Raw genomic sequence first — 8,851 nt, 5'->3', positions numbered from 1 at the left:
CAGTGGGTCAGAAGTTTACATATACTCAATTCGTATTTGGTAGCATTGCCTATAAATTGTTTAACTTGGGTCAAACATTTTGGGTAGCCTTCCACAAGCTTCCCACAATAAGTTGGGTTGAGGATTGAGGTCAGGGCTTTGTGATGGCCACTCCAATACCTTGACTTTGTTGTCCTTAAGCCATTTTGCCACAAGTTTGGAAGTATGCTTGGGGTCATTGTCCATTTGGAAGACCCATTTGCGACCAAGCTTTAACTTCCTGACTGTTGTCTTGAGATGTTGCTTCAATATATCCACAAAATGTTCCTTCCTCATGATGCCATCTATTTTGTGAAGTGCACCAGTCCCTCCTGCAGCAACGCACCCCCACAACATGATGCTGTCACCCCCATGCTTCACGGTTGGGATTGTGATCTTTGGCTTGCAAGCATCCCCTTTTTTCCTCCAAACATAACGATGGTCATCATGGCCAAACAGTTTTATTTTTGTTTCATCAGACCAGAGGACATTTCTCCAAAAAGTAAAATCTTTGTGCCCATGTGCAGTTGCAAACCGTAGTCTGACTTTTTAATGGCGGTTTTGGAGCAGTGGCTTCTTCCTTGCTGAGCGGCCTTTCAGGTTATGTGAATATAGAACTCGTTTTACAGTGTATATGCGTAGATACTTTTGTACCTGTTTCCTCCAGAATCTTCACAAGGAAAAATTACTTTTGTCATGCACACACAAAGTAAATGGCCTAACTGACTTGCCAAAACTACAGTTTGTTAACAAGAAATTTGTGGAGTGGTTGGAAAACGAGATTTAATGACTCCATCCTAAGTGTATGTAAACTTCCGACTTCAACTGTACATGCACATCTAGTGTGTATGTGTTCTAATGTGTGCCAATGTGTGTGTATGTGTGTGTGCAATGTGTGTGTTTGTGTGCACAGGCATGTGTCCATGCCCAGGTCTCTAAAGAGGTGAGGTGACAAGCGGGTGTCAATCACTTCTCACTCACATACAGGACCACTCACCATCGACCCCCCCCCCCCCCCCCCCCTCCCCCCCGTCCCGTCCTCCCTGGCCATGAGCCAGCCTGCCCCATGGTCAGCGTTCAGGGCTGGTACCCACAACGGAAATTTCTCACTCGGGCAGCTTCCTGCTGAGGCAACATGGGGTCACAACATGGGGTCAAACACTCTGTTCTCATCTTCCATCTCACATCTCTGTGTCACATACTGAGTTGTCATCATAACCTTTGGCTAGAAGTGGTTTGCACTTGCATGAGGTTCACATCTATTCAGCCCTGAATGATATTCTGCTGCTGTTTTTCTCTCGCCCCTCGCTCTTCGAAATGCTAAATATGCACAATTAGTGCAGGAATGCTTAACATAAGCAGGTCCTTTGCTCTTGGACGGAGCTTGGTATTCAGCTGGATCTAGGTCAGTCAGTGTGTAGCCAACAAAAGACAACAGTCTGCTTGGTGTGGGACAGAACAGTCTCTCTCTCTCTCTCTCTCTCTCTCCCACTCTCTCTCTCTCTCTCAACAGACAGCAGGCTCTGCTGCTTGGTGTGGGACTCCCTGAACCTCATCATCACCTGTTTGCCTATAATAACCAAGCAGGGCCATGTAGTAACTTCCCTCCTTGTTGCAGTGGAGACCTTACCTTGAGCTCTTCCTCCATGTCCGTTACCCTCTTCTCCAGAGCCTGTTTTTCCTGAGGAGAGCAGGTAGTTCAGGTCAGAATCACAACCGACTTTAAGATTTCTACTTTTAAATTAGGAGTCATTTTTCATTCCCACACATGATGATGAGCCCATAGAGGAATGAACAGACAGACAGATGACATGGAAAAGATCTGAAAAAAAGAGACTGAGATCAGAAAAAAAGCAGAGAGTGGTAGACATGTCGATATCAAGCTGTCAGGATGGAAAGAGAATTGGAATGTTGATATCAAGGATATGAGGCATATGGCTTTGAGAAAACAAAGAAAGAGAAGCCCGCAAGATATACAGTATAACAAGTTATAGATACCCTTTTCTCTGATTCAAGTACAGTGGATCTTTCAGACACTCTGTCCTGTTTCTGTAAGACAGAGTGCACAGTTGTCACAAAGTGGAAAAAAATATACAGTGGGTTGACTTAAAATGGGATAAAACAGAATTTGAAAACTTTGATGGGGATACACTGGTTCGTTTTCTTATCACCTTGTGCTCGCCTTGAACAATTTATTGTTCAAATGCAATATGCATGCTGTTGAGACGTGTGAACTATACTGAACTTAACTAAGATGGTCAACAGAAGGCTATGCAGGACTGTCTCAGTGTTGTGCTCAGTATTGAGCTTAGGGAGGGACTCTACTGGACTCTATCAGCCAATCAGATGCACTCCTACTATGCTGTACCTGGGTGACTTTGTCCAGCTGGGTGCGTATCTTGGTCAGCTCCTGTTTGCTATCATCCAGCCGGGACTTGAGCTTGTCATTCTCTGCCAAAGCGTCTTCATACATCTGAAAGAGAACAAATCAAAAGGTTAATGCTTATGTCACTTGGAGATACAGTACCTTGTCATGTGACAACATTTTCCCCACAATAGGCCAGCTCTGATATCTCTGCATCAGGTGAATCAACAAGAAGTGGTATTGATCACTTTTTGCCCCATACACAACTCTCTCCTGATTAAATCATGGATGACACTGTATGTGGGAGAAAACAAACGTACATATGGAATCTATTTATTTTATACTGAACAAAAATATAAACGCAGCATGTCAAGTGTTGTTGGTCCTATGTTTCATGAGCTGAAATAAAAGATCCCTAAAAAAAGCTTATTTCGCTCACATTCTGTGTACAAATTTATTTACATCCATGTTAGTGAATATTTGACCTTTGTCAAGATAATCCATGCACCTGAGAGGTGTAGCATATCAAGAAGCTGATTAAACAGCATGATCATTGTGCTGGGGACAATAAAAGGCCACTCTAAAATATGCAGTTTTGTCATACAACACAATGCCACAGACGTCTCAAGTTTTGAGGGAGCGTGCAATTGGCATGCCGACTGCAGGAATGTCCACCAGAGCTGTGGCCAGAGAATTTATTGTTAATTTCTCTGCCATTAGCCGACCTCCAACATCGTTTTAGAGAATTTGGCAGTATGTCCAACCGGCCTCTCAACCACAGACCACATCTATGGCATCGTGTGGGAAAGCGGTTTGCTGATGTCAACGTTGTGAACAGAGTGCCCCATGGTGGTGGTGGGGTTATGGTTTGGGCAGGCGTAAGCTACGGACAACGAACACAATTGCATTTTATCGATGTTAATTTGAATGCACAGAAATACTGTGACGAGATCCTGAGGCCCATTGTGAGGCCCATTTTTGTAAGGTATCTGTGACCAACAGATGCATATCTGTATTCCCAGTCATGTGAAATCCATAGATTAGGACCTAATTAATTATTTACATTGACTGATTTCCTTACATGAACTGTAACTCAGTAAATTCTTAGAAATTGTTGCAACCCTAACCCTATATTTTTGTTCAGTATATTTAACCTTTATTTAACCAGGCTAGTTACGTTTAGATTTAAAAAAAAAAAAAAGATATCTTCTGTTTCCCTTCTGGGTTCTACAGTACCTTCTTGTAATCCCTGGAGCTGGTGTCGTCCTCATGCTTGTTCAGCGCTGCCAATCTGGTTTCCCTGCGTGTGTAGGAGCTGGTTCTGCCCAGAGGTTCAGCCCTGCTGTCCCCACCACCAGAGTCCAACCTGGGAGGAAGGAGGAAGCACAGCTCCTTAAGTGGGTGATGTACAACATCCAGCAACACAGCTGACATTACAACAGTGTTGGAACACTGACATAGATGACATACGATGGAACACTGACATACAAATCTTTTTTTGGAGTGCTGTATGTGTTTCTCATGAAGCTAAAATACTAAAATAGTGGTCAGGTTTATAAGAAAGCAAGAGAAGATCTGAATCTGTACATACCTTGATGCCCTGTCATGCTGAAAATGAACAGAGAAAAAACATGTTAGTTTAGTGTGAAAATGTATCACAAAAAGCTCTTAGTGCATATATGAAATCATTCTGACTTACTTTACAATACCATACTGGTTAGAACCAGCACAGTGGCTGAATCTGAGACATTTCATTTGTATGAAGTATCAACCAGAGACTTCAGACAGAGTAAAACATTTTCCATGAGGACACCATGAAGAAGAAAATAGAAACTTTATGTGACATCCAACCCACAATGTGTTCAGATGATTTGCATCCCAAAGGACAGGTATTGCATAGGCCAACACAAGTGATCTGCTTGTGATATATAATTCACTGGGACCTTGCATGCTCTTCTCTCCTGCTCTGACAGAGTTCACATAGGTAATCCTTCTCCTGTAAACCCTTTTCATCTTTTAGTGAGTGTTTGCCACGCAGATGCCTGCAGCGCAGAGATGACATCATGTGGCAAAAGGCCCCAGTTTACTGGGTGAGAGACTCCAAGTGATGACCTCAGGGTACATCATGCTGCTGATATCATACTGGCTGTGTCTCAAATGGCACCCTAACCCCTATATTGAGCGCTACTGGGGGCATAGGGAATAAGGTGCCATTCGGGACACATACTGGCATGGCATGATCTGGTCCTGACTAGATGACTGCATGGCTGCAAAGGCCCAGTCTGAGATGTATATTGCCTTTCCATTGGGTAAATTGTGTACAGATATGAGGCATTTACGTAAATAAAGTGTAAAGTCTAGACTATGTTAGGTCCAAAATGTTTATCTTCAGTTTCCATCTGTGCGCTCCGTTCTTAGTGAATCAGGCACCAAATATGGTTGTCTGCGCTCAATAATGACTAGGCCTATCTGATAGCATGGAAAGAGCCCTCTATGACAATCTGTTACGTGATGGGAAGTTCCTTGCCAAGAGTCGATATACATGACCCAGGGTGGCTGATCATTGATCAGTGCACATTACGACATGACACGAGAGAGAGAGATGGTGTTTGATCTCCTTGTGATCTCTGTTTAGGTATCATGTTCTCTTGCATTCTTTGAGATTAGGAGCTGTTCTCCTGCCTGGGTGAGAGACTCCTTTAAACACATAAAACAACAGATCAGCTTATTCCCTGGCCACTAGATCGTATCCTGTTTGGAAACACTCTGGATGACACGCTGGTCAGTCAGTGTTGGGGAAGCTGCTCTGAAAATATAGTTTACCAAGTTACCAATTACTTCACACTGGAAGAAGTTGAGCTGCACTAAAGCTAAGGGGGAAAATAGTTTAGAAAACTAAAGCTACTTTGAAAAAGTAGTTCCTTACATCAACTACATTGTGAAAAACAATTATATTAGCTATAGCACAAGCAGCAGAATACACATAAATCCTGACTCTGCCATCAGCATGACCGGGATTCGTCGGCAAAAGCCCATCCGTGACAAGGGTCAATGAGTTGTGCGTTCCGAGATTCCGTTCTGCACACAACTGTTGTAATGCACCTTTATTTTCCAGTTTGTGGTCTGCCTGCTAGCTTGCGCAATTCTTGCCATTCTCCTTTGACATCTCATCAACAAGCTTTCTCCCTCACCCAAATCCAGATAGCTGATATCCTGAAAGAAATGCAAAATCTGGACCCTTACAAATCAGCCGGGCTAGACAATCTGGACCCTCTCTTTCTAAAATGATCCGCCGAAATTGTTGCAACCTAGCCTGTTCTAGCCTGTTCAACCTCTCTTTCATATCGTCTGAGATCCTCAAAGATTGGAATGCTGCCGCGGTCATCCCCCTATTCAAAGGGGGAGACACTCTGGACCCAAACTGTTACAGACCTATATCTATTCTACCCTGCCTTTCGAAGGTCTTCAACACCATCATCCCAGACATCCTGACCCACTCCAATTTGCATACCGCCCCAACAGATCCACAGATGATGCAATCTCTATCGCACTCCACACTTCCCTTTCCCACCTGGACAAAAGGAACACCTACGTGAGAAGGCTATTCATTGACTACAGCTCAGCGTTCAACACCATAGTGCTTTCAAAGCTCATCAATAAGCTAGGATTAAACAGGGATTAAACACCTCTCTCTGCAACTGGATCGTGGTCATCCTGACAGTCCACCCCCAAGTGTTGAGGGTAGGCAACAACACAACTGCCACTCTGACCCTCAACACGGGGGCCCCTCAGGGATGCGTTTTTAGTCCCCTCCTGTACTCCCTGTTCACCCAGGACTGCACGGCCAGGCACGACTCCAACACCATCCTTAAGTTTGCCGATGACACTACAGTGGTAGGCCTGATCATCGACGACGAGACAGCCTACAGGGAGGAGGTCAGAGACCTGGCAGTGTTGTGCCAGGACAACAACTTCTCCCTCAAAGTCAGCAAGACAAAGGAGCTGATCGTGGACTACAGGAAACAGAGAGCCGAGCACACCCCCATCCACATCGACAGCACTGCAGTGGAGCAGGGCAAGAGCTTCAAGTTCCTCGGTGTCCACATCACTACGGAATTATCATAGTGCAAACACATCAACACAGTCATGAAGAGGGCACAACAATGCCTCTTCCCCTTCAGGAGGCTGAAAAGATTTGGCATGGGCCCTCAGATCCTTAAATAGTTTTACAGCTGCACCATTGAGAGCATCTTGACTGGCTGCATCACCTCTTGGTATGGCAACTGCTTGGCATCCGGCCGCAAGGCGCTACAGACGGTAGTGCGTACAGTCCAGTACAGCACAGGGGCCAAGCTCCCTGTGTCAAAGGAAAGTCCCAAAAATGTACAAAGACTACAGCAACCCAAGTCATACGTATAGTGTTCTCTCTGCTACCTCACGGCAAGCGGTACCGATGCACCAAGTCTTGAACCAATAGGACGCGGAACAGCTTCTACCCCCAAGCCATAAGACTGCTAAATATTTACTTAAATAGTTAACCAATAGCTATCCAAACTATCTGCATTGACCGTTTTTGCACTCTCTTTTGACTCATCACATATGCTGCTGTTAATGTTCATTATCTATCCTGTTGCCTAGTCATTTTATCCCTACCTATATGTACATATCTAACTCAATTACCTCGTACCCCTGCACCTCGATTCGGTACTGGTACCCAGTGTATATAGCCAAGTTATCATTAGTCATTGTGTATTTATTTATAGATATATTTTTTTAATCTGCATTGTTCGGAAGGGCCTGTAAGTAAGCATTTTACTGTTATTCTACACCTGTTGTTTACGAAGCATGTGACAAATAAAATTTGATTTGATTTGATTTAACTGAAGGCCTCGATGCCGGTCGGCCTTGTAACGTTCGTCTGAAGAAGTAGACCAAGGTGCAGCGTGGTAAGTGTCCCACAACATAGGTGGGAAAACAGGCTACCTAAGTATGATTCCCAATCAGAGACAACGATAGACAGCTGCCTCTGATTGGGAACCACACTCGGCCAAAACCAAAGAAATACAAAACATAGAATGCCCCACCCCCATCACACCCTGACCTCACCAAATAGAGAAATAAAACGTCTCTCTAAGGTCAGGGCGTGACAGGCCTGCTTTATATAGCAAGCCACGGCCACATGACTCACTGTCTGTAAGAGCGAACCATTTTTGTGAACTTGTTGGTGTACCTAATAATCTGGGTGCATATACATATTCATATTCTTATATACTGTACAGTTCAATTAGATCTTTAGAAAGAGTAGAGGCACTGTGATACAAGATGTTGTTCATCTGTTTTTTAAAGCTAAGCTTTGTTGTGAGTCTATGCAGGACAAACCAAGAGCAGAAGCAGACCTAAATGCCTGGTCTTTATTAGGAGGCTCATACACTGTAACAGCCACATGGATTTTAGAGGGGGAGTAAATTCTAGGCGCACTATGAGAGACGTTCCTCTCCTCTGTGAATGTTTATACAGCACTGCTAAAGCTGCCTGGCCTTATGCGGTCATGTGTTAGTCTCCATCCAGCCTTGTCTCCATCCAGGGACAGAGAGCCAGTCAACTCTGATGAAGAAGGTCCAAGGATGGAAAAGGCAGGATGAGCGCTCTGATGAACTGTTCATACAACACTAACACTGGATGGTCTCATGTCTTTGACAACCTATACACAGTTTCACAGCCGGTTGTGATACAGCCTGGAATCGAACCAGGGTCTGTGGTGACGCCTCTAGCACTGAGATGCAGTGCCTTAGACCGCAGCACCAGTTGTGAGCCGGGGGACCCGGGAGCTCGGGAGCTGGGGTACCCGAACATGTACCATAGTTTGGAAAGCACAGATCTAGGTCAAGCAGAAACATCCATTGAGACAATCCTAAATCTCCTTCCATTTTATCTCCATTAGCCTTACAGTGAGCCAGGCCAGGCTCGGACGCCAGACAAGTGGGATCTATTTCACAGAGCAGGATTTAATGAATTACAGAGAGGAATTTCTTAAATGTCTTTTGGACCACTTTCCTTTGCGGACCTTGATTTCCACAGACGTTGATTTTTGGTCCAGTCCGGTCTGGATCAGCCTTGATTTGCCCAAAACATAGACGTCTATGTTTGGTTCAGATTTGGTTCAGTCTAGACCGGCCTTGATTTGATCCAAACATTGATGTACTGTACCAGTCAAAAGTTTAAACACATCTACTCATTCAAGGGTGTTTCTTTATTTCTACTATTTTCTACATTGTAGAATAATAGTGAAGACATCACAACTAAGAAATAACACATATGGAATCATGTGGTAACCAAAAAAGTGTTAAACAAATCAGAATATATTTTATATTTGAGATTCTTCAAAGTAGCCACCCTTTGCCTTCATGACAGCTTTGCAAACTTTCAGCCAGAAATTAAAATGAATATGATTTCAACATCCGGAAAATA

General features: G+C 44.1%; 1 protein-coding gene across 7 annotated transcripts in view; it reads right to left on the bottom strand.

Annotated features, from left to right (window-relative positions):
• LOC110532437 (protein phosphatase 1 regulatory subunit 12B) overlaps window positions 1-8,851 on the bottom strand; it is a 36,335-nt gene that overhangs the window by 5,233 nt on the left and 22,251 nt on the right. For 4 of the 7 annotated variants that reach the window (XM_090184855.1, XM_036988408.2, XM_090184857.1 and 1 more), the window contains 5 exons: window positions 3,975-3,991; window positions 3,620-3,749; window positions 2,387-2,491; window positions 2,017-2,067; window positions 1,649-1,699 (listed from right to left, as the gene is read on the bottom strand). In XM_090184855.1, coding sequence (XP_090040981.1) covers window positions 1,649-1,699; window positions 2,017-2,067; window positions 2,387-2,491; window positions 3,620-3,749; window positions 3,975-3,991 — 354 coding nt within the window. Of the gene's footprint in view, window positions 1-1,015; window positions 1,141-1,648; window positions 1,700-2,016; window positions 2,068-2,386; window positions 2,492-3,619; window positions 3,750-3,974; window positions 3,992-8,851 lie in introns of those variants that run through there. The other 3 variants (XM_036988412.2, XM_090184856.1, XM_090184858.1) reach the window with 2 other exon arrangements.

This window comes from Oncorhynchus mykiss, chromosome 9, assembly GCF_057628025.1.
Source record: "Oncorhynchus mykiss isolate SJ-2025 chromosome 9, ASM5762802v1, whole genome shotgun sequence".
Lineage (NCBI taxonomy): Eukaryota > Metazoa > Chordata > Actinopteri > Salmoniformes > Salmonidae > Oncorhynchus > Oncorhynchus mykiss.
The sequence above is the reverse complement of the archived record's forward strand: the minus strand, read 5'-3'. Positions and strand labels throughout refer to the sequence as shown.